At 38.9% G+C, this 25,702-nt stretch overlaps 1 protein-coding gene and 1 long non-coding RNA gene across 3 annotated transcripts in view; one reads left to right on the top strand and one right to left on the bottom strand.

Annotated features, from left to right (window-relative positions):
• LOC137988349 (uncharacterized) overlaps positions 1-7,552 on the top strand; it is a 32,347-nt gene extending 24,795 nt beyond the window's left edge. The window contains exons 3-5 of one of the 2 annotated variants that reach the window (XR_011120771.1): positions 1-21; positions 1,445-1,550; positions 7,299-7,552. The exon at positions 1-21 is cut by the window's left edge and continues 78 nt beyond it. This is a non-coding gene — a long non-coding RNA (uncharacterized lncRNA). Of the gene's footprint in view, positions 22-1,444; positions 1,551-1,700; positions 2,244-7,298 lie in introns of those variants that run through there. The other variant, XR_011120770.1, reaches the window with a different exon arrangement.
• A 9,227-nt stretch (positions 7,553-16,779) lies between these two features.
• LOC137988347 (adenosine receptor A3-like) lies at positions 16,780-23,216 on the bottom strand. The gene is made up of 2 exons (XM_068834374.1): positions 19,707-23,216; positions 16,780-19,072 (listed from the first exon to the last, which is right to left on the bottom strand). The coding sequence occupies exons 1-2, from the start codon at positions 19,938-19,940 to the stop codon at positions 18,089-18,091; spliced, it is 1,218 nt and encodes a 405-aa protein (XP_068690475.1). The 5' UTR covers positions 19,941-23,216; the 3' UTR covers positions 16,780-18,088.
• Positions 23,217-25,702: the final 2,486 nt, after the last annotated feature.

The raw sequence follows: 25,702 nt of genomic DNA, 5'->3' as shown, positions 1-25,702 counted from the left end.
ACCTGAAGGGAGAAATCGCTAGTAAGATATCATAGCTACAATCAGCGACAAAAATAGTTGAGACACTTAGGAAAAAATCACTTAGGAAAAAATCACCTTAACGTTACATTTTCCCCTTGCACTCCACCCTTCAATGTTGGTAACGGAAAAAGGAAGAGTTGGCGATAAGAAAACAGCATTGGTTGGAGGGAGGGGGTTAGATGGAAAGACTTTGGGAGAGGGATTTGTCCGAGATTCCTTAGAAGGGAAAGTTTCTCAACCCTTTTGGCGCTTATTGTAGGCGTATGAATTGTGCCACTGTGACACTATCATTCGTTTTCATAATATGACCTAATTGAAGACCCAACTAGCTGAACAAGAAGCTACAACAGCTCGCGGCTAGCCATTTTGTCTGGGGAATTATCTTTTAAGTGAAATTTGATATGGAAGTCAGCTGAACTGGAAGCTAAATATCTTGCTATTTTCTTAACATTGATTATATTTTGAACCGCGGCAAAGGCGGGTTCCCGTGAACGCGCCTTGAAATAAAAACATCCGGTATCTGCAGATGCTTTCTTCATGTTTTGACCCTAAAGAATACCGATAAGTCATCCGAAATATACGTGTTCCTTAACTTAATCGTCTCTTCTGTTCATTTGTTTAGGTTTCACGATCGAGTAACCATCGTTTTAATGCTACAGAACTGTTTCGTATCGTACAAGTACCACACTCATCAGGCAATTTTAACGACTGAACTGTTGAATATGGAAAGCTGGCAGTTAAATTCGGAAATTTGAATGTTTGCTATAGTAAATGCTAGGTAACAAAACATGATATAAGGGGATTATATGTCGGTATTTTAAATTTACGTTACTCTAAAGTTCCGGAGTACAATCGCTTTCTGTGGGGGCATGAACTTGCTAATTCGTTTCTTCTGTTAAGGCTACACAGTTCTTTCTTATATATGATTATGAACTTTTCATTCAGACAAAGACTACATTTCTTGCTAATGTTGCTGTGGGGTCGACATTTTTTAAGAATTTTCCATTTAATTTGAAACGGTTTCTTTGCGTCTTGTAAGTTCCAAACATGTTTGGAAAGCTCTGTCTCATTTCTTCTGTTTGAATGTCGAAAGGATGTTTTGTGATTCCTGTAGCGTTCCTTGAAGTTTCAGTTTTTTTCTCGGTGGTGACTGTGGCTTGATAGATTACGTTAGTTTGGAGGCATTTTCCTTCGAGTGGGCAATTAGGCTTTTTTCTACAATTGCAGGTGTCAGGTTGCGGTGCTGGTGCATTTGCATCTGAAAGAACGTGTTTGTTGTGGGACGATACGGTGGATTTCATGTTTGGCATACATGAGTAGCTTAGCTTGAGTGTGTGCCTGTCTTGTAGAGCGAAGGGTTGTTCTTGTCTGTTATTTATTTATTTATTTATTTATTTATTTATTTATTTATTTGCTTGAGCAGGTTTGGTTGTTTCAATTTCTTTTGGAGTGGCTTTGCAGACTGCAAGACCATCGTTACGGTACAGTCCAACTTCACCTTTGAATTTGGATGTGATCAAGGAGAGCATGTAAGTTCCTATCAATTCGCACGTTTCTCCTCCCTCGTATGAGCCCATTGTAATAAGCCCCTTTATAATTTTTACGATCAAATTGATGGGGTAGCCATGTGCTCCCACTTGCTCCTGTATTAGCTAATCTCTTTATGGGTTTTACCGCAGATATGTCGACGACACTTTTGCTTTGTTTCATACCGAGCAGGATGCTTTATCTTTCGTTAGTCATATCAACAGCCAGCACCCTAACATCAAGTTTACCATGGAGAGGGAAGAAAACCACAAGCTCCCCTTCTTAGATGTGCTTTTAAATAACCATAGTAATCAGAGCATTATTACCTCTGTTTCCACAAGAAGACCTACACTGGTCTTCTCACTAATTATTATAGCTTTGTACCTTTTAGTTACAAATTAGGATCAGTACGCACTCTGATTGACCGAATTTTATAAGAAATTAGTCAACACATTTTGTAGCGACCTGGAAATTAAGTTGGTGTTCACCCCGTTTAAAATCAGGAGTTGGTTTGGGGTCAAGGATCCTATTCCTGCGGGTTTACGATCGCGAGTCATTTACAAGTTTTCATGTGCAGGCTGTAATGCCTGTTATATTGGTGAAACCAATAGACACTTCGCCACTCGCATCGGTGAACATCTCGCCTCTGACAAGCACTTCAGAAGTTCTGAAAATGTCGCTCCCTTTGTTCAGAAGATTGTATATGTATTGTATTGTATTGTATTGTATATGTCCAAATTGAGCACTCTACTGGGATGAGTCACTGCCGCTAGCAATTGCGCATGCTCACTAGCTCGCTAGTTTGAGCACTCTGGCATGGCTTAGATGTACCACATGTGTGGGACATTTGGGGTGGCTTTATAAGCTTAACCTCCATCCCTGACATCAGCACTGCACTGATGAGGCCCAGAAGGCCGAAACAGTACTGTCTGCAGTTAGATATAGCTCTTTGGCATTACAAAGCTTTTGCTTTCATGTCCAAATTGAGCACTCTACTGGGATGAGTCACTGCCGCTAGCAATTGCGCATGCTCACTAGCTCGCTAGTTTGAGCACTCTGGCATGGCTTAGATGTACCACATGTGTGGGACATTTGGGGTGGCTTTATAAGCTTAACCTCCATCCCAGACATCAGCACTGCACTGATGAGGCCCAGAAGGCCGAAACAGTACTGTCTGCAGTTAGTTATATATATATATATATATATATATATATATATATATATATATATATATATATATATATATATTTGAATGAAGATTGGCTTACCAACGGTGATGCCGCTTGGAAGAAGGATCCAAAGGATACTACACGCTTGCACTCGAAAATTGTAGTTTGTGTAGAAAGAGTAAACAGCGAACTTCTTCCGTGGCCAAAACTCTTTAATAAACGTTTCGCCCTTCGGGCTTCCTCAGTATAGAGTGTACAGGGTACAGGGTACAGGGTTATTCCAAGTATTTTTAACCCTGTACACTCTATACTGAGGAAGCCCGAAGGGCGAAACGTTTATTAAAGAGTTTTGGCCACGGAAGAAGTTCGCTGTTTACTCTTTCTACACAAACTATATATATATATATATATATATATATAATTGTTATGGAAAACGAGGACGGACAACTTCGAGCAAAGGAAAATATATACAGTAAAAATTCTAAAAATGATAAAAAATTTAATAAAAAACCTTTCGGTCTGTGACCTTCATCAGTTGCAGTGCAAGTGAATGGTAAATTACAATTTCCTTAAATAAGTTTAAACTACAATTAACGTAGAGATCACATGTAAATTGGGCGGGCGCCCCCAGGGGCTCTGATTAGGAATTATGTTTTATTTCTCGCCATTTCATTTTTAACGCTGGTTCATTACGCTGGCTCCTTTGCATTCTCAGTGGACTCGACCGCCTTTTCTTTTCTCTTTTCATTTTATTTGTATGTTTGTATTCTTTTATTTTATCTTTCGATTTGGTTTTCCCCGTGGGTTTGTTTCGTATAGTCATCGTTTTCACGCGTAGTAATTACCGATTGTTCATCACTTGTTAATTTTTTGCGAATATATGTTATCACGCCCTGTTACATAATCATCTTTGTTTTGTCATCTTTTATATTGTAAACTTATTTAAGGAATTTGTAATTTACCATTCACTTGCACCGCAACTGATGAAGGTCACAGACCGAAACGTTTTTTATTAAATTTTTTATCATTTTTAGAATTTTTACTGTATATGTTTTCCGTCGCTCGAAGTTGTCCGTCCTCGTTTTCCATAACAATTTTAAATTATCTTCTCGAGGTTTGGACTGTGAATCCTTTTGGATCCTTCTGGCGCAGCATCTCTATTGGCTCGAAGCATTTTAACTTATTATATAAATATATATATATATATAATCAAAAAGAGGTGGTGATCGAGCCAGTTAGAGTGCTCAATACATAGGTAGAGCGTAACTATAGAGAGCTGTGAGAATTACCGCGGCAAACAATTTGCCATGTTCGGGAAGAAATTCTTAGCACTCGTGGACAGATGTTTTCCTCGGAGCCACACCCTGAACACGATTTTCAACCGGAATACTATTAAAATCAGTTATAGCAATACGAGCAATGTAAAACAACTAATCGACAGCCACAACAAGCGACTATTGGCGGCCTATAGCCCCTCCCTGGAGAGCGCTAAAACCAAGCTCTGTAACTGCCGTAAAAAGGGCGAGTGCCCCTTAAACGGTCAATGTCTGACTTCTGGTGTAGTTTATCAGGCAAAGATTAGAAGAAAGGACAATGACAAATTTGAAACATACGTAGGCCTGACGGCAGATGACTTTAAGACACGTTATAGAAATCATAAAACATCTTTCGAAAATAAGACCTATAGAAATTCAACTGAACTCAGCAAACACGTATGGTCACTAAAACGTAACAACATAGAGCATGAAATTACATGGCAAATTGTTTGCCGCGCTAAACCGTACATCCGTTCAACTAAACGTTGTAATTTATGCTTGAGCGAGAAATTTGTCATTATCTGTGAACCGGAGCGATGTACATTGAACAAAAGAAACGAGTTAGTATCATCATGCAGGCACCCAGCGAAGGAGCGACAACAGAACAATTAGCTTAGCACCTAAACACCAACATGTATGTAAATTTACGTAGTGTTTGTGATATAAAAATAAGTGCGCAGCAGTGTGAATAAAACTCCTGAAGAGTGAGGCTTCACGCCTTACGAAACAGGCCTGTAGGGCAATTACCGTGCAGCTATGTTTTAATTCTCACAGCCCTCTATAGTTACGCTCTACCTATGTATTGAGCACTCTAACTGACTCGATCACCACCTCTTTTTGATTATACAAATATATATACATATATATATATACTTCGTCAGGGCAACTGACAAAGCGATCAGAATCGTTACAAGATATACTCTCGTTGATGTAAAACACAGCAATATAAAAATGCACGCGCGCTATCAAGTATTGCATCTTGCATCTTGGACAGATTCGATGTGATTCAAGAAGTTAGAGCTGAAAATCGTAATTTACAACAGGCGCTTGCCAACCATGGCTGCAGGACAGCTGCCGGCAAGATGAAAGGAACAACTGGCGCAGAATTCAATTCTTGCTTCCGTCGTTTTAAAAATTACGGCCTTTCTAGAAAATGTAGATTACCAAGCAACTAAGCTAAGATAATTTCTTTCAATTCGTCTTTGTTTTTGTTTTTTTTCGAGTGTTAGACGATAAGAGACAAAACAGGCCCTGGATTCTTGATAGCCGATAACAGAAACAAGTCTTAGAGGGCTGTTAACTTAAGCATTATGCTCCATAGGGGCGTTTAAAACTCACAGGGTTTTTTTTTTTTTTCGAAGTTCCGGCCTCTTGCACTAACTCCGACAGTAACATAAATTCTCTCTCACCAAGAACAAAACGACACTGGAGCAGACAGTGGTGCCACCGCAAAATTGAGAAGTCTTGAAGACCCAATTAACTATTACCTTACCCGATCAAAATGGTTTCAGTGTTTAACTCATCTAAACATGCAGCACAGCGTATTTTATTGCATTTTAAACACTAGCATCTGCTTTGCAATTGTTTAGTCCAATTGTACTTATCCAGTGAAAGCTTTTAAAGGGGCAGTGTCCCGCTATGTCAGTCAAACTTCAAAACACTAAAATATGTCTTTGCATAAATCAAGACCAAAAAATGATCGTGTAGATTTTGTTGCCAATAACAACTTAAGTGCACTGAAACTATTCATTGTTGTTTGCGGCCAAGGATGGAGAGGATAGAAATGGTTGCAAGTTTGGAGATGGTGTCCGCAGAAAGTCCCCAAAAATTAAATACCAATAGCTCTTTGTGCAATAAATATATTCCATATCTTGTCGATGGGTTGTCAATAATGTTAGACGCGTGGGCTAAAATATTTTTTTACTAATTGAGACTTTTACCCTGTTTAACCCAAAAACAGCAAATTTAGTATGACATTGCCCCTTTCAGAACAGTTTAATGTAAATATTAGCCTTTAAACAGGCTCTCCATGTGGTTGATCGGTTAACAGCTAGGGCGATTGGAGCCTCAGCTAGCTAGCTGTTGACCGAACGCCATTTGAGCAACAATTAACCGACGCACGGTGAGCCTGTGTGCAGGCTACGTAAATATCGCCTACGGTCATACAACATAGAAAAAAACACATCTCTCAAACTTTTTCACAATAAAGGTCTTCGGTAACAAATTACAAGAATATAACGTTCGGTTCATTACGGTAAATATTTTTCACCAGAAGCGACTTTTCTGCTCTGAGTGCTCATTGAGCAGATAATTAAACTACTCGAAACGTACTGCTTTTTTTGGCTCATCGTCTGAGAAAGAAAATACCTTACGGGTGATCGATTCCTCAGAAAAAAAAGTTGTCGAACGATTTTCTTGAAACTTTCCCTGAATGTTCCCTACTGATCCCTGTTTTGAGAACTACAATAAAAAAGATTTGTCACCGTGCCTGCTTAATTAAGAGACATGATGGTCCAATCTTAAACCCACTGATGCCTGTACTGATACTAAACACGCGCGTTATTTCATCGGCTCGGGGTACATTTCGCGGTAGCTGAACGAGAAAGTCACGTTAACACTTGAAAAGACACCTGATAGGAAGAAAGTCTAAAGAATATTGAACACTGTCTTATATGTAGTTTATGGAAAAAACGACGTCGACTCAAAACCTTTCTCGAGTCGTTGTTTTCAAGATCATCATTTACATTTTAAGTCAGAAACTTAAGGCTCTTAATCTTAATCCATATCTTACTAATTGGTATCTTAGTTTTCTGAAAAACAGGAAGCAGCGTCTCGTTTTTAAAGGTAAAGTGTTCAGTTGGCATTTTTGTAAATAAGGGCACTACTCAAGGCTGCGTAAGTGGCCCTTATTTATTTAATCTTTTTTTAAATGATCTTAATATTGAAAGCAATCCTATGACACATCTTATTAAGTACGCTGATGATACTACTATTCAAGTTAATGTTAATAAGTAAGCCCGGATATATCTCATGACACTGTTAAGCAGTACCTAAAATTGTCGGAAGATACCTGTATGCCACGTAATGTCTAAATGTAATGAGCTTTGTATCCGGAAAGATGTAAAGAAAACTATAGTCCTATCAATGACTTTCAACAGGTAGAATCGTTAAAGCTATTAGGGGTTACGTTTCAGAATAACTCTAGGTTTACAGTACATATAAAGAAGAAGTTACTAGAAGCTAATGAGTGTCTTTTTGTTATTAGGAGCCTAAAGAAAGAAGGCTACTGCCAGGATGATATAGACCATCTTTTTAGCCACTTTGTCTGGGGAATTATCTTTTGAGTGAAATTTGATATCGAAGTCAGCTGAACTGGAAGCTGAATATCTTGCTATTTTCTTAACATTGATTTTATTTTGAACCGCGGCAAAGGCGGGTTACCGTGAACGCGCCTTGGAATAAAAACATCCAGTATCTGTAGATGAGTTCTTCATGTTTTCTCCCTGAAGAAGACCGATAAGTCGGTCGAAATATAGGTGTTCGTTAAAATCGTCTCTTCTCCTCATTTGTGTTATATATGTATTATAAGATAACAAAAACTGGAAAAAACGACTTGCTGATATTTTGTCTCAGTTATTTAGCAAAGACTTCGACAGGGCAACTGACAAAGCGATCAGAATCGTAAGACGCAGCTATATAAAAATGCACGCGCGCTATCAAGCAGGCGGATTACAACACAGTGGGAAATTGAATCTTAAAGCTACAACCTCCAGATGCAAGGCTGAAAAGCCCCTCATTTTTTTTTATCGATGACAGAAACAAGTCTTGGAGGGCTGTTAATTAACTTAAGCATTATACTCCATGGAAGCGTTTAAAACTCACAGGGTTTTTTTTTTTTTTCGACGTTCCGGCCTCTTGCACTAACTCCGACGGTAACATAAATTCTCTCTCACCGAGAACAATACGACACTGGAACTGACAGTGGTGCTACCGCAAAATTGAGAAGTCTTGAAGACCCAGCTACTATGACCTCACCCGATCACATTGGTTTCAGTGTTTAACTCATCTACACATGCAGCACAGCGTAGTGTATTGCATTTTAAAGATTAGCATCTGCTTTGCTTAGTCCAATTGTACTGATCCAGTGGAAGCTTTTAAGAGTAGTTTAATGTAAATATTAGCCTTCACACAGGCTCTCCATGTGGTTAATCGGTTACCAGCTGTGGCGATTAGAGCCTGAGCTAGCTAGCTGTTGACCGAACGCCATTTGAGCAACAATTAACCGACCTACGGAGAGCCTATGTGCAGGCTATGTAAATATCGCCTACGGTCATACAACATAGAAAAAACCACATTTCTCAAACTTTTTTCACAATAAAGGTCTTCGGTAACTGATTACAAGAATATTACATTCGGTTCATTACGGTAAATATTTTTTCCTTCGGAGCGACTTTTCTGCTCTGAGTGCTCATTGAGCAGATAAACTACCCGAAATGTACTGCTTTTTTCGGCTCATCGTCTGAGAAAGAAAATACCTTAAGGTGATTCTTCAGAAAAAAAGTTGTCGAACGATTTTCTTGAAACTTTCCCTGAATATTCCCTACTAATGCCTGTTTTGAGAACTACAATAAAAAAGATATGTCACTGTGCTTGCTTAAGAGATATAATGGGCCAATCGTACCCCACTGATACTAAACACGCGCATTTGTTAACACTTGAAAAGACACCTGATAGGTAGAAAGTCTAGAGCCGATATGGAACACTGTCCTATATGTAGTCTATGGAAAAATCACTCAACTTAAAACGACGTCAACTCAAAACCTTTCTCGAGTCGTTGTTTTCAAGATCATCATTTACATTTTAGGTCAGAAACTTAAGGCTCTTAATCTTAATCCACATATTACTAATTGGATTAAGCAGCGTCTCGTTTTTAAAGGTAAAGTGTTCAGTTGGCATTTGTGTAAATAAGGGCACTACTCAAGGCAGCGTAAGTGGCCCTTATTTATTTAATCTTTTTTTAAATGATCTTAATATTGACAGCAATCCTATGACACATCTTATTAAGTATGCTGATGATACTACTATTCAAGTTGATGTTAATAAGTCAGCCTGGATATATCTCATGACACTGTTAATCAGTACCGACACCGCGGCAAAATGAGTGCGCAGGCTTGAGCCACGCGCGAATCGTTTCCACGCGCGAGGGACTGGTACCAATTAAATTTGCAATAGCAACAACAGCGCGGCAAAATGGCGGCAATTTAAATTCTCTGTGTTTGTTTTCATTTTGCGATGATAAGGACAGCACTACTTTGATAAGGTTTAAATTTTGAAGAGAGCTTCCTGAATGACTAATCTTTTGTGTGTCTTTCCAAACCAAAAAACTATAGTTCAAACCAGGAGAATTTTACCTTGCATTCGAGCGCTAGAGAAAAAGGACGAAGCTCGTAATGTTATTAGTCGCGATGGTCTCTGCGTTGGTAAACCTCTGGGGGAAAAACTGTGCATTGAGAAGGAAAACGCCGGGTAAACATCTTTGCAAGGGCAGAATGACAAGTCCTTCTGCGAAGATGGCTTATAATGCTCCTGATGAATGAGGAAATCGTCTGTTTGTTTCATTGGAATCATTTGAAAGTCGGAGAAATAAGGTTAAGTTCTTTTCATGCCCGCATCCCACTCAGTCGGCAACTTGGATAAGTCACTTAGCTGCCCTCCATTCTCATATTTTACAACACTAGTTACTTTTACAAGAGCGAGGCAATAAAATAAAGAAAATAAGTCTTAATTTTAAGAGAGGATCGCAAAAAAGTTTTGAAACTAAGTATAAATTTGACTCCAATGCTACTTGATGTTTCCCTTTTACTTGGAGTTTGGTAGTGGTCCATCGTTGAAAATATTTTTCCAGTATTTTTCCTGCAGCTGGCTGGTAACTGTAATTTTTTTCTCCAGCTTTGTCGATCACCTTGTAGAGCCTTGCTGGGATGAGGGTGGGGAGACGTGAGAATCATGATAATGAAATAAGAAACCATTCACCTGCATGTGTTTGGAAAATACTGATTTCACTTTTGCATGCATTGCACCAGCAAAAATCCAGCCTAAATTTTGCACTGTGTGTAAAGATACTGAGAGAGGAATGTAATCATACATCCAGCAAGACTAGAGGCATTCTGCTTCATACTCTAACATTTTATTATGCACAACTGATCCAGTTTCACTACCCAATGATAGACCCACAATGGCTCTATCTGGACCCACAATGACTCTATCTGATTCCTTTTCAACAACAACAACCACAACAACTACTATGGTATGTGTTACCACAAAACACAATATACAGTAATTCAAATATCTCTCTGATTTTATTGTTGTAAGTACCGTATATTCATTATTAAGACTATTACAAGTAGGAGCATTCTCAGAAGTTAATATCCAAACCCATGCTCAGCAAGAGAAAGACTAGAATAACATACAGCTGTATTAATGAAAGTAAGACAGTTTACTTGAATTAAAAAACCAAATTATATTTGCTTGTTCAAACATTGACTTAGAAGGTGTGGCAAGTAAATAATTATCGTCCCTTTTCTAGACAATTTTGAAGAGCTGTTTGGAAACAATCTTGTATTAATCACTGGCATGCTCACATCTGTGATGTTTAATTTGCAGTAATACTGTTGTCATCATGCAGGATCTCATGCAGGAAAAAATGAGAGATGAATAACAACCCTGGCTTTTTTCATCACATAACCAATAAAATATTCAACGCTGAAATCCTCATCACAATCTCTGAAAACAATCTGGAATGTTGCTTGCCATGCATGGTTTGACCAGATCAGCACACACACACCAGGAAGAGTTTTAGACTTAAGCACTGGAATAAGAATAAATGACATGTTTAAGAAACAACAGGAAACTGATCAAAGTAAAACAATAATATTATTATCACTTGGTCATTTTCATGCACAGATGTCACTTAAGATACTTGAAAAAAACATGGAAATCTGTGCCCTATTTGTAAAGATCCCTCTATAAAAAAACTAAACAACGTAACTGACTCCCTTAATAAGAGGTTTTGTCTAACAATGCAGATAAAAACAGTTGCTCACATCTTGAAAGTAATGACAGTCAAAATGACAGCCAGCCAGATATCAACACTTTCCACAAGATTTCTTCAGGTCAGATGACTGGGACAATGAAATCAACAGAAATCTAGAGATCAATTAAATTTAATCATACCGCAACCCTAGTGTGTCCTGCAAAGCAACACAGAGCTGGAAAAGAAAGAGCATCACCATGTACCATACAAACCATTGCTCTTGCTGTGGAGAACCAGGTCACAGAAAAATCCATGGCTCTCGTATCACATGTCAGAGGTTAAAACTTCTGTTTTCTCAAAACCCTACGCGTTTTTAGAGAAATTGCCCTTAGGCGAAAAACAGTAAACGAAAAATGTTATCAGTTTAAAATTTACAACTTTTAGGTCTTCAACGGTGTGACCGAAACACGAGCAAACATGGTTTGGCAAAGATAACTTCCATGGAAACGACATAAACAAATAAATATTTCATGCCTAAAATAAGCTTACCTCTTTTGACTTTCTCGTTGGAAACAACTCGGAACTACTGTTTAGTTTTTCTGTCGAGTCCATGTTGAGCGTGAGATCTTGATCATCAAAAGGCCCAATAGAACTTTTCCTTCACCGCCGAATAAACTCAAAAACAAAGAGCTCAAAATCGCGAATCAAATGAAAAGAATCAAATGTGTTCGAAGCGGAGCATGCGCACTCATTTTGCCGCGGTGTCATCAGTACCTAGAATGGTCGGAAGATAACTGTATGCCACGTAATGGTACTAAATGTAATGATTTTTGTATCCGGAAAGATGTAAAGAAAACTATAGTCCTGTCAATGACATTAAACAGGTAGAATCGTCAAAGCTATTAGGGATTTCGTTTCAGAATAACTCTAGGTTTACAGTACATATAAAGAATAAGTTACTAGAAGCTAATAAGTGTCTTTTTGTTATTAGGAGCCTAAAGAAAGAAGGCTATTGCCAGGATGATATAGACCATCTTTTTAACGTCATTGTCCTACCTAAGCTTACTTACGGGCTTAGTGTTTACGCTGTTTCTAAACTTGAGCTCACTACTGTTCAGAAATTTCTTTGCCGTTGTAATTACAAGCGAAAGTAAATTTCCTATTTTATAGATATTTCTAAGTAACTAGAAAAATCAGACCGTACTATTTTTTATAAAGCTCGTAATACTGGCCATCCTCTTCATAGCTTATTGCCAAGAGTCAAAGAATCTTCTCACTCTGACACTATCATTCGTTTTCATAGTACTTTAATTATGACCAAATTGAAGACCCAACTAGCTGAACAAGAAGCTACAACAGCCACTTTGTCTGGGAATTATCTTTTAAATGAAATTTGATATCGAACTAAGCTGAACTGGAAGCTGACTATCTTGCTTTTTTCTTAACATTGATTTTATTTTGAACCGCGGCAAAGGCTGGTTCCCGTGAACGCGCCTTGGAATAAGAGCATCCAGTACGTGTAGATGTTTTCTTCATGTTTTCACCCTGAAGAAGACCGATAAGTCGGTTGAAATATAGGTGTTCGTTAAAATCGTCTCTTCTCCTCATTTGTGTTATATATTTATTATAAGACAACAAAAACTGGAAAAACGACTTGCTGATTTTTCGTCTTTATTATTCTGGCCGCAGGCACGGCGGCCAGAGTTGAGTTTTCGGCCAGTTTTTTCGCGTTTCCACCACAAATCGGCAAAGCCAGCTGACCAAAAGAATCGTGGGCTCTAAGAATGTGACGTGTATGGAAGAGCGGTTGCAACGTTGAAGTGGATAATGGACAGAGGAATAGGTGTTCGGAGTGAATGCACGCTAAAAATATTGATCGGTACAGGAACGAATCGGTCAGTGAATCGAAAATATGGTCAAGTTGCATGCAAAGTTTTAAAGTATGTCACTAGTGATCATGAGTTGAAATTATCTGTGAGAACAAAATGCGAATGTGATGAAAGAGTTAAAAAAAAGGAAACCTATAACCACGCAAAAGTGTGAAGTACTACAACTAAGAAAAATAATGTTGATCGACGCAAGAACGAACATTATCTTGTTCTGACGCCATATTAAAAATCCAACCACGCGAGTTCCATGGGAAAGAAAAAGAAGTATGTACCGGAATCCGTATTATGATAATCTTTGTGTCTCTTGTAATTACGTGTTTTACAATTTGGAGTAGGGGAACGTTAACGATTGTACTTTGCAGTGGTGTCATTGCAATAACAACCATCGCATGGATCATCTACAAACAGTATATAACTTTGTGTACTGTACTACATGTAACGATGTTCTGATTAACTGTCCTATTGATTTAAGCGCTAATTGTTTGTGCGCAACGTTACTGCGCAGGTAACGCGACTGTAATATGTCACGCACTACTTCGAGGATTAGTGAAGTTGAGGCTTTAAAACCTTCGCAAAAACCGTGGACGATAAGTCTTGCACAGCGTTGGATCAGAGAAAATCGTGATCAGTCAAAATTGATTAAAAATTTTTTATGAAAGTCAAGGAGACCACTGCACGACTGATATTCGCGTTGTTTTATCAGTCGCGTACTAGTCTACTTGACTTTCATAAATATTTTTCAAGAATTAGTTAAAATAACATGGCGACAAAAACGCCGGGGGAAAAATTCCAGGACGGCAAAAGAATGGCACATTTATTTCCGAATCATCATGAAACGTTAAAGAGAAGTGAGCGGGAGGATGGAAAAGCTCAGCTGGAAAAGGTAGTTGATGGAGTAGCGGCTGAAACTTTGGAAAACTCGAGGACGAACCGTTGCGTAAATTTAATGGGGCTGTTTTTTTTATGTTTTTATTACCCTACGAACTGAAGTTCAAAATGAATGCATGTTTTTGAAGTTCACTTCCTTTACTTTCGTGAAAAGAGAGCAGTATTTCCGTCCTCGTCCGCTTGAAAGTGCGGACCTGCGTGGAAACAACCATCGATTAGACTTTACAAAAACCACACTCCAGAAGATGAACATGACGGCAATGAAGAGATATTATACAAAACACTAACCAAATGAAGATGACGCCAGATTAAAACTTCGTTGCTATGCTCGAGAAAGTTTTTTTTTCGGTAAAAACTTTTCATCCTCTCGTTGGTTCCAATCCTTCCCCGACAGGTCAGGCAAAAGCGCGACAAACGAAATTTTCCAAGAGCTTTACAAAATTACATCGATTTTACTCGTTTAGATCATTGGTGACCCCTATTTTTTTAATCATGAATCACTTACTTTACTTACTATCTACAAAATATGATGAAATGAAAAAATTCCCACCGTAAGAAGTTATCTTTTTTTAACATTTTCTTTTCTCGTGCCATCGAATTCCGGTAGTGGTTGCAACGGGTAGAGCTTACGAAAACGCTCGTCGAGGATGAACTCTACTGTTTACGACATCCCTAGCGACATGCAATTATCTAAAAATCCCACTCCTAAAAACCTATGCACGGAAACCTTCCCTCTACCACTTTATTTTTTATGATTTTCGATGGATGAGCAGATGACGCTACATCTCGCTATTATGACCGATTTCTCTAAATTAAGGTAGTTTTCCACTGCCGTTTTCTCCGAAACAAAGTCGGTGACCCCCATTTTTTTTTTTTTTTTTCATTTTTGGAATAAGTACCTTATGACCTAACTCTAGGCGAGAAATGAGGAAAATTTTGGCGCGAACGTCCTGAATACAAATAATGGATGTTGGTAATCAGTTTTAAGGTTGTCGCAGTCAGCTGGTAAGTCTTTTTTAATGTTGGCAGAGTTAACAAGTGTGTATAATTCTACCTACCAGGTTTCTTACAGTAAGAGCTATACTGGAAATGTTCAGGATAATAGTGCAATTGAGGGATACCTTTAATGTATGTCTTTGTTTAAAGCTTTCGAATCGCTTATTGCATTTTGCGGTAGCTGAACGAGAAAGTTTTAAAGTTAACACTTGAAAAGACACCTGATAGGTAGAAAGTCCAGAGCATATGGAACACTGTCTTATATAGTTTATGGAAAAATCACTCAACTTAAAGCAACGCCCACTCGTTTTGTCCAAAACCTTTCTCGAGTCGTTGTTTTCAAGGTCATTATTTACATCCCTGGGTAACGGGATTTGTGTACGTTTTTAGCTATATCTTTTTTTCCTTCCGATAAATTTTTTTAATTTTTTTTAGTTTAAAGGGGATAATTTGTACACCAAAATGATGCAATAAAAAAAAGGTCACCGTGCTCGTTTAAGAGTAAAACACCGTCGTACCTGACTTTCTCGATTATCGTAGATCGAAACAACAGAACTCGCCGTGTTCTCGGAATGCGCGCGCTTATTCGCAAAGAGATAAATCATGGGTCATTCACAACTTCTCTCACGTGTTTTGAGATCTGATTCCTCGTGTATGATCGACTTTCGCCATATTTACAATGTTGCAAATTTGACCAGGATGCGCAGTGCAATACTAAAGAATCACCTTAAAATACGCAATAATTATAAATCTCTTTTTCCTATCCCTACCCTAAAATGATGCTTACAAGCATCATTCTTGTTAACAAATGGTAAACGGCTCAGCGTGCACTGTTGCGTTATGGTGCACGCGGGAGGTTGCTAAGCACGAGAGAAGCGATAGCCGAGACCGACTCTAGCTTTTTGAGTCGTCAAGAAGCTAGAGTCGCTCTCGGCTATCACCTCGAGCGACTCTTATCTTTTTACCTGATGTGATTTTTCCCTGGTTCCATCCAAAAGAACGAATAATTTATACACCTGATGGCATTTTTACCTGGAACCAGGTTCCGATGAACGAATGATTATACTCCTGCAGTACACCGTGTATCAGAAGCAGCACAATGTCACTTGGGCGTCCATGTTTTTCTGGGCCATTGCCCCTTCTTTGGCTTCCTACTCCCCATTTCGTAGTAGTCTTTTATTGCATCAGGCATTTTCTTTGTCATACTGGTGCACAGATCGACTCCTTCTCATATCTCGATCGGGCCCAGGCCATGTGTGCAGTTTCGGTCGTATTTGAATTCTTTTGTCGTAAGCACGGCTGACGTTTGCTGGCGACTTTGCAAATGTTTGGAGAGAAGAGAAATTTTTGCCAGCTTTTTCTTCCATGTAAGTAAACAGTTTTTTTTTCTTTATTTTTAACTATAATTTTGCTTCAGTAATCATATTATACATCTGGTAAGTGTGGTTTTGGTAAGTGTTACTTCCATTTTTCCTTGATTGGCTTGGCAGATTTAGTCGCGTCAGTCTGCCTATGGTTTTGGTGCTGTTTTTTCTCCTGGGTTTCCGCTTGCTCTTTTCTTTTTCCTTTCTTGACTCGGCACAAGGGGATCGGGTAGAGCTCGGTTGCGCTCTAACCCTTGACTCGGCCAACGGGATTGGGTAGAGGTCCAGCGCTGGACTAGAAACCCCCTTGCTCGGTTGCACTCTACCCCTGAAGATTCGCAGCCATTTCCGAGCCAAATGGTGTCCCAGTCAGCTTTTCTTTACCTTCGGGTTGTTTCAATTTCCCTCATTTAATGCACCTGTGTTTCATTTTGCATGAAATTTCTCTGGGTTTTGGAGCTGCTTTTTTCTGTGTTTTTTTAAGAACGAAAGTTTCATGTAGGGATTTTTTCTTCTTTATTATTCTAATTTTTTAAGATCGAATAATTTTCATGTTCAAAGATTTGTTTATCCCTCTTGCATTGCCTGATTTAGTTTATTGTACATGTACTATCTGGCTGTTTCTGAAATTAAAGTTTTAGTTTCACACAGAGTTTGTTTTGTTTTAGTGCTAAATCCACTGTGAGGTTTAGAGTTTGCTTTGTGAATTTCTCTCCCTCATTTTACAGACTAATTTTTGGCTATGATTTTCCCTCAACTCACCATCCACACACACAATATTCCCTCCACTTACCCGTTTTACTAGAGATTATTATTTCAGTTAGTGGAGAGAAACACCTTCCTGTAGGGGGATTCTTGCTGCAACACCATAATCATGCCACAAAGGTTGCTAGTCTACTGCTGTTTTTTTTTTTTTTACTTTATACAACTGTCTCTTAGAGACACCTGAAAAATTCACGTGGCTCCAACGTGATTCGAACCCATGACCTCCCCGATGCCGGTGCAATTCCCTACCAACTGGGCTATGAAGCCACTCATTCAGGAGCAGGTCAATTTGTTGGGTACATGTCTTCCCGTGAAAGGAGTGATGTATGGAACAAATGTTTAATAGATAAATTATTTGACTCACTATTTAACAGTTGGCTTCAGCCTCACAGCTAGTAAGAGTTAAAACTCGAGCGGCATGATTCTAAAGCTTCGGTAATTTGTCAAATAACGTTTTACCACAATTACCCCAGACAAGATGGCAATAATCAAAGTGAGGTTGAATTTACGCATTGTGTATGGTAATGAAGAGATGCTAGAGACTAACGATCTCATCCTTTTTATTTCGCCCATCCCGAGAGCGACCTCTTAGATTCTTTGCCACCTTAGATGTTCATCAATGACTATCCCAAGCGATTTGACATGCTGAAGAGAGCTCCTCAATAGCAACGCTCAAGTGGGTTTAATAAGGTACTCAACTTTTCCTGAAGCCAATTGGAATAATTTTGGTTTTAGCACTATTCGAAGTTAGTTTAATTTAATATGTAAATGAGGCCTGCTTCAAACGGCGCCAGCTTCTACCGTGTCAAACTTAAATGAGTTTGACCTGGGAGTGGTACAACAATAACATGGGAGTGGTTTCAAACATCGAATTAAATTCGTTCGCGCCAAATTCAAAATAAATAAAACAACAAAACACACCTTCCATCCAGCGGTCAGCTACAACATGCGCAGAAGAATCAGTAGCGCGAAATTTGAAACTGGCCTAAGGGAGCCAAGAGTGTGAGATACATTACCCCCAAGCCCCGCGCCGCCATCTTACGTAAATTTAATCATTACACAAGCAGCTGACCTTTCGATGGACAAGAGATGTAGTTTGAGGCCAAAGTAAGACTAGACACTACATGCCATTAAGAGGAAATTCCTGAACATGGCGGGCGGGCAATGGTCTACACATCAAAACTGAAAACACAGCTCTTTTGAACTCTGGCATTCTAAAGGCATAAAATATGGGATTGACGAGTGAGTTTCCGTAAAGTAAACAGACAGCAACCAAAGTTAAACGTATAATTGTTCGATGGGAAATTTCGTAGTAGAGAACCGAGTCCACACTGCCGGCAACAAACCACAAAACGATATATGGTAAGGACAGCATAGAAGACACACTCGTGACAATGAACAGTGTCTTAGTCAGTTTTCTTTCTTTAATGATTCCACCATGGCGCCGAGGAAGTGTTCCGCAGTTCATTTTAATAGCGATGGACGCGCAGGAAACAAGGATAATGAGAAGACAGCAAGAAAAAACTAAAGATCTGTGAATCTCATAAGGCAAGTAGACACCGTACCAGAATAATAGGAAATCCACAGCCACCCATATCCCCGCTGTAAACCAAACGGCGAAAACAGCTGCTCCAAAGGTCCTCTTTTTCATGAGGCGATGCTTAAATGGACGAAACGTTGCGTGTAAACGCTCCAACGAAATAACAGCAAGATTTACGACGGAGGAGTGCAAAAAGAACATTGCCAAACTATCTAATATACTAGTGGTCAAGTTCTCGACAGCAAACCAAAACTTCCATAAGAAGATGTCCCCCTCCAGACAAAGGACACTCAGATTATGGACCAGAATGGGCGCCGAGAATAATCCAGCAAAGAGATCAGCAACTGTCAAGTTGATTACCAGGTACATGTGACGCTTGCGAAGACTGCGATCTCTTAAGAAAACAATGATTGAAAGGCCATTCAATGTCACTATAGTAGCCAACACTGTGTATAGTACCAGCTGCCAGGTGATGCACTCTGATCGAGATACACTCAGCTCAAATAACGTGACGTTTTGCTCGCCAAAGAATGTCGAATTACCCGACTCAGCAGCCATCGATACCTGAAAAGAGAAATCGCTAGTAAGATATCATAGTCAGATGTATGAATTTTCCCACTGTGACACTATCATTCGTTTGCATAAAAGACTTTTAATTATGACTACAATGAGGTTTTCGAGTTGACGTTGCGACTAGGGAAGGATTGAATAAAAAGCTGCAAAAGCTCAAGGCTAGCCACTGTGTCCGGGGAATCCTCTTCTAATGATTTTGAAATCGAAGTCACCAGAACTGGAAGCTAACCATCCGGTTATATCCTTCTATTTTCTCAACCTTGATTATATTTTGAGCGGTAAAAGGACAACCGCTGTAGTACAAGGAAACGGATTCCCGTGCAAGCCCCTTGGAATAAAATTCTACTAGCCGCATAAAACGCGCATTTTACATTTTCGCTGAATAATGTAAAATGAATAATGTAATCCTGTAATCGGCTCTGATCGATCTTTGAGTAGACAGTAAACCAACCGAATTACTGTCTTTTCTGCTCATCGCCTGGAGAAGAAAATACGGAAACATAAACAATAAATGGTTTTCACCTGACATCACAGAAGCCATGTTGGTGCACAGAATCAATGGAGAAAAAAGTTTTTCGGAATTTGACGCTATTATAATGCAAAAAATGAACCATAATTTGCCAACCTCGATCCCAGGGTCTTCTCGGCTTTCAACATGGCGGAGGGTCGGGACACAGCAGATCACGTGATCAATTTCTTCCGTCGAGGATAGACAAATATGCAATGTTACCAAAATGGCGGCAAGGAATAAGGTGAGAGAAATCTGGGTTCGACAACTGCCAACAAAATAATACAAACAAAATGGCGTGCCAGGGGAAGCTACGGGAACTGCACCGACCAGTGGTCTGCGTGAAAACATTGGTTTGGTGTTGAGGCTCTCATTCTCGCCAGCGCAAATTTGTATTATCTGTAAAAGTAAATGACTGGGACAAGGCAGGAGCCATTCCTGTATTTAGCCACTCAGGGGAAAACTAAAGCCGTAAAATTTGTTGTAAGAGCCCTAGAATACGGATGGATGAATGCACGAGTAACGGGAATGCGGTAGATGACAGAGAATTCTTGTTTTGCTTTACTCTCGTTGATGTAAGACGCAGCAATATCAAGCAAGCGGGTTACAACACAGTGGGAAATTGAATCTTAAAGCTAAAACCTCCAGATACAAGGCTGAAAAGCCCCTATTTTTTTTTTTTTTTTTTTTTATCGGCGTACCTCGGACAGATTCGATGTGATTCAAGAAATTAGAGCTGAAAATCGTAACTTAGAACAGGCGCTTGCCAAACATGACTGCAGGACAGCTGCAGGCAAGATGAAAGGACAAACTAGTGCAGAATTTTTGCTTCTGTCGTTTTAAAAATTACGGCCTTTCTAGAAAATTTATATTACCAAGCAACTGAGCTGAGATAATTTCTTGCACTTCTTCTTTTTTTTTTTTTCTTTTTTTTTTTCGAGTGTTAGACGATAACAGACAAAACAGGCCCTGGATTCTTGATAACCGATGACAGAAACAAGTCTTAGAGGGCTGTTAATTAACTTAAGCATTATACTCCATGGAAGCGTTTAAAACTCACAGGGTTCTTTTTTTCGAAATTCCGGCCTCTTGCACTAACTGCGACAGTAACATAAATTCTCTCTCACCAAGAACAATACGACACTGGAACTGACAGTGGTGCTACCGCAAAATTGAGAAGTCTTGAAGACCCAGCTAACTATGACCTCACCCGATCACATTGGTTTCAGTGTTTAACTCATCTACACATGCAGCACAGCGTATTTTATTGCATTTTAAAGATTAGCATCTGCTTTGCATAGCCCAATTGTACTGATCCAGTGGAAGCTTTTAAGAGTAGTTTAATGTAAATATTAGCCTTCACACAGGCTCTCCATGTGGTTAATCGGTTACCAGCTGTGGCGATTAGAGCCTGAGCTAGCTAGCTGTTGACCGAACGCCATTTGAGCAACAATCAACGACGTACGGAGAGCCTGTGTGCAGGCTATGTAAATATCGCCTACGGTCATACAACATAGAAAAAAACCACATTTCTCAAACTTTTTTCACAATAAAGGTCTTCGGTAACTGATCACAAGAATATAACGTTCGGTTCATTACAGTAAATATTTTTTCCTTCGGAGCGACTTTTCTGCTCTGAGTGCTCATTGAGCAGATAAACTACCCAAAACCTACTGCTTTTTTCGGCTCATCGTCTGGGAAAGGAAATACCTTAAGGTGATTCTTCAGAAAAAAAAGTTGTCGAACGATTTTCTTGAAATTTTTCCTGAATATTCCCTACTAATGCCTGTTTTGAGAACTACAATAAAAAAGATATGTCACTGTGCTTGCTTAAGAGATATAATGGGCCAATCCTACTCCACTGATACTAAACACGCGCATTTGTTAACACTTGAAAAGACACCTGATAGGTAGAAAGTCTAGAGCCGATATGGAACACTGTCCTATATGTAGTCTATGGAAAAATCACTCAACTTAAAACGACGTCAACTCAAAACCTTTCTCGAGTCGTTGTTTTCAAGATCATCATTTACATTTTAGGTCAGAAACTTAAGGCTCGTAATCTTAATCCACATCTTACTAATTGGTATCTTAGTTTTTAAAAAAACAGGAAGCAGCGTCTCGTCTTTAAAGGTGGAAAGACTTTGTCGGAAGGATTTGTCCGAGATTCCTTAAAAGGGAAAGTGTCTCAACCCTTTCGGCGCGTATTGTAGGTGTATGAATTGTGCCACTGTGACACTATCATTCGTTTTCATAATACTTTAATTATGACCGAATTGAAGACCCAACTAGCTGAACAAGAAGCTACAACAGCTCGCGGCTAGCCATTTTGTCTGGGGAATTATCTTTTGAGTGAAATTTGATATGGAAGTCAGCTGAACTGGAAGCTGAATACCTTGCTATTTTCTAAACATTGATTTTATTTTGAACCGCGGCAAAGGCGGGTTCCCGTGAACGCGGCTTGGAATAAAAACATCCAGTATCTGTAGATGATTTCTTCATGTTTTCTCCCTGAAGAAGAGCGATAAGTCGGTCGAAATATAGGTGTTCGTTAAAATCGTCTCTTCTCCTCATTTGTGTTATATATGTATTATAAGATAACAAAAACTGGAAAAACGACTTGCTGATATTTCGTCTTTATTTAGCAAAGACTTCGACAGGGCAACTGACAAAGGGATCAGAATCGTTACAAGATATACTCTCGTTGATGTAAGACGCAGCAATATAAAAATGCACGCACGCTATCAAGCAAGCGCGTTACAACACAGAGGGAAATTGAATCTTAAAGCTACAACCTCCAGATGTAAGGCTGAAAAGCCCCTAATTTTTTTTTTTTTTTTTTTTTTATCGGCGTACCTCGGACAGATTCGATGTGGTTCAAGAAATTAGAGCTGAAAATCGTAACTTAGAACAGGCTCTTGCCAAACAAGAGTGCAGGACAGCTGCAGGCAAGATGAAATGACCAACTGGCGCAGAATTCTTGCTTCCGTCGTTTTAAAAAGTACAGCTTTTCTAGAAAATTTATATTACCAAGCAACTGAGCTAGGATAATTTCTTGCACTTCGTCTTTGTTTTTTTTGTTTTTTTTTTTTTTTCGAGTGTTAGACGATAACAGACAAAATAGGCCCTGGATTCTTGATAACCGATGACAGAAACAAGTCTTAGAGGGCTGTTAATTAACTTAAGCATTATACTCCATGGAAGCGTTTAAAACTCACAGGGTATTTTTTTTTTTCGAAGTTCCGGCCTCTTGCGCTAACTCCGACAGTAACATAAATTCTCTTTCACCAAGAACAATACGACACTGGAACTGACAGTGGTGCTACCGCAAAATTGAGAAGTCTTGAAGACCCAGCTAACTATGACCTCACTCGATCACATTGGTTTCAGTGTTTAACTCATCTACACATGCAGCGCAGCGTATTTTATTGCATTTTAAACATTAGCATCTGCTTTGCTTAGTCCAATTGTACTGATCCAGTGGAAGCTTTTAACAGTAGTTTAATGTAAATATTAGCCTTCACACAGGCTCTCCATGCGGTTAATCGGTTACCAGCTGTGGCGATTAGAGCCTGAGCTAGCTATGTAAATATCGCCTACGGTCATACAACATAGAAAAAAACCACATTTCTCAAACTTTTTTCACAATAAAGGTCTTTGGTAACTGGTTACAAGAATATAACGTTCGGTTCATTTCGGTAAATATTTTTTCCTTCGGAGCGACTTTTCTGCTCTGAGTGCTCACTGATTAGATAAACTACCCGAAACGTACTGCTTTTTTCGTCTCATCGTCTAAGAAAGAAAATACCTTGGGTGATTCTTCAGAAAAAAAAGTTGTCCAACGATTTTCTTGAAACTTTCCCTGAATATTCCCTACTAATGCCTGTTTTGAGAACTACAATAAAAAAGATATGTCACTGTGCTTGCTTAAGAGATATAATGGGCCAATCGTACCCCACTGATACTAAACACGCGCATTTGTTAACACTTGAAAAGACACCTGATAGGTAGAAAGTCTAGAGCCGATATGGAACACTGTCCTACATGTAGTCTATGGAAAAATCACTCAACTTAAAACGACGTCAACTCAAAACATTTCTCGAGTCGTTGTTTTCAAGATCATCATTTACATTTTAGGTCAGAAACTTAAGGCTCTTAATCTTAATCCACATCTTACTAATTGGTATCTTAGTTTTTTGAAAAACAGGAAGCAGCGTCTCGTTTTTAAAGGTAAAGTGTTCAGTTGGCATTTGTGTAAATAAGGGCACTACTCAGAGCAGCGTAAGTGGCCCTTATTTATTTAATCTTTTTTTAAAAGATCTTAATATTGACAGCAATCCTATGACACATCTTATTAAGTATGCTGATGATACTACTATTCAAGTTAATGTTAATAAGTGAGCCCGGATATATCTCATGACACTGTTAATCAGTACCTAGAATGGTCGGAAGATAACTGTATGCCACGTAATAGTACTAAATGTAATGAGCTTTGTATCCGGAAAGATGTAAAGAAAACTATATAGTCCTGTCAATGACATTAAACAGGTAGAATCGTCAAAGCTATTAGGGATCTCGATTCAGAATAACGCTAGGTTTACAGTACATATAAAGAATAAGTTACTAGAAGCTAATAAGTGTCTTTTTGTTATTAGGAGCCTAAAGAAAGAAGGCTATTGCCAGGATGATATAGACCATCTTTTTAACGTCATTGTCCTACCTAAGCTTACTTACGGGCTTAGTGTTTACGCTGTTTCTAAACTTGAGCTCACTACTGTTCAGAAATTTCTTTGCTGTTGTTACAAGTGAAAGTATTCTGTTTCCTATTTTATAGATATTTCCAAGTTATTAGATAAATCAGACCATACTATTTTTAATAAAGCTCGTAATACTAGCCATCCTCTTCATAGCTTATTGCCAAGAGTCAAGGAATCTTCTTTAAGACTCACTGTGACACTATCATTCGTTTTCATAGTACTTTAATTATGACCAAATTGAAGACCCGACTGGCTGAACAAGAAGCTACAACAGCCACTTTGTCTGGGGAATTATCTTTTGAGTGAAATTTTATATCGAAGTCAGCTGAACTGGAAGCTGACTATCTTGCTTTTTTCTTAACATTGATTTTATTTTGAACGGCGGCAAAGGCTGATTCCCGTGAACGCGCCTTGGAATAAGAGCATCCAGTACGTGTAGATGTTTTCTTCATGTTGTCACCCTGAAGAAGACCGATAAGTCGGTTGAAATATAGGTGTTCGTTAAAATCGTCTCTTCTCCTCATTTGTGTTATATATTTATTATAAGATAACAAAAACTGGAAAAACGACTTGCTGATATTTCGTCTTTATTATTCTGGCCGCAGGCACGGCGGCCAGAGTTGAGTTTTCAGCCAGTTTTTTCGCGTTTCCACCACAAATCGGCAAAGTCCGCTGACCAAAAGAATCGTGGGCTCTAAGAATGTGACGTGTATGGAAGAGCTGTTGCAACGTTGAAGTGGATAATGGACAGAGGAATAGGTGTTCGGAGTCAATGCACGCTAAAAATATTGATCAGTACAGGAACGAATCGGTCAGTGAATCGAAAGTATGGTCAAGTTGCATGCGAAGTTTTAAAGTATGTCACTAGTGATCATGAGTTGAAATTATCTGTGAGAACAAAATGCGAATGTGATGAAAGAGTTAAAAAAAGGAAACCTATAACCATGCAAAAGTGTGAAGTACTGCAACTAAGGTAAAATAATGTTGATCGACGCAAGAACGAACATTATCTTGTTCTGGCGCCATATTGAAAATCCAACCACGCGAGTTCCATGGGAAAGAAAAAGAAGTATGTACCGGAATCCGTATTATGATAATCTTTGTGTCTCTTGTAATTACGTGTTTTACAATTTGGAGTAGGGGAGCGTTAACGATTGTACTTTGAGGTGGTGTCATTGCAATAACAACCATCGCATGGATCATCTACAAACAGTATATAAGTTTGTGTACTGTACTACATGTAACGATGTTCTGATTAACTGTCCTATTGATTTAAGGACGTTCGCGCTAATTGTTTGTGTGGAACGTTACTGCGCAGGTAACGCGACTGTAATATGTCACGCACTACTTCGAGCA

This window comes from Montipora foliosa, unplaced genomic scaffold (genome assembly GCF_036669935.1).
Source record: "Montipora foliosa isolate CH-2021 unplaced genomic scaffold, ASM3666993v2 scaffold_414, whole genome shotgun sequence".
NCBI classification, from domain to species: domain Eukaryota; kingdom Metazoa; phylum Cnidaria; class Anthozoa; order Scleractinia; family Acroporidae; genus Montipora; species Montipora foliosa.
The sequence above is the reverse complement of the archived record's forward strand: the minus strand, read 5'-3'. Positions and strand labels throughout refer to the sequence as shown.

Excerpts from the sequence above, each read along its gene's own strand:
- LOC137988347 (XM_068834374.1), bottom strand. The coding sequence starts at position 19,940 with ATGTTTTCACGCAGACCACTGGTCGGTGCAGTTCCCGTAGCTTCCCCT. Across the intron at positions 19,073-19,706 it reads GAGAAGACCCTGGGATCGAG|GTATCGATGGCTGCTGAGTC; the intron begins GTTGGCAAATTA and ends TTCTCTTTTCAG.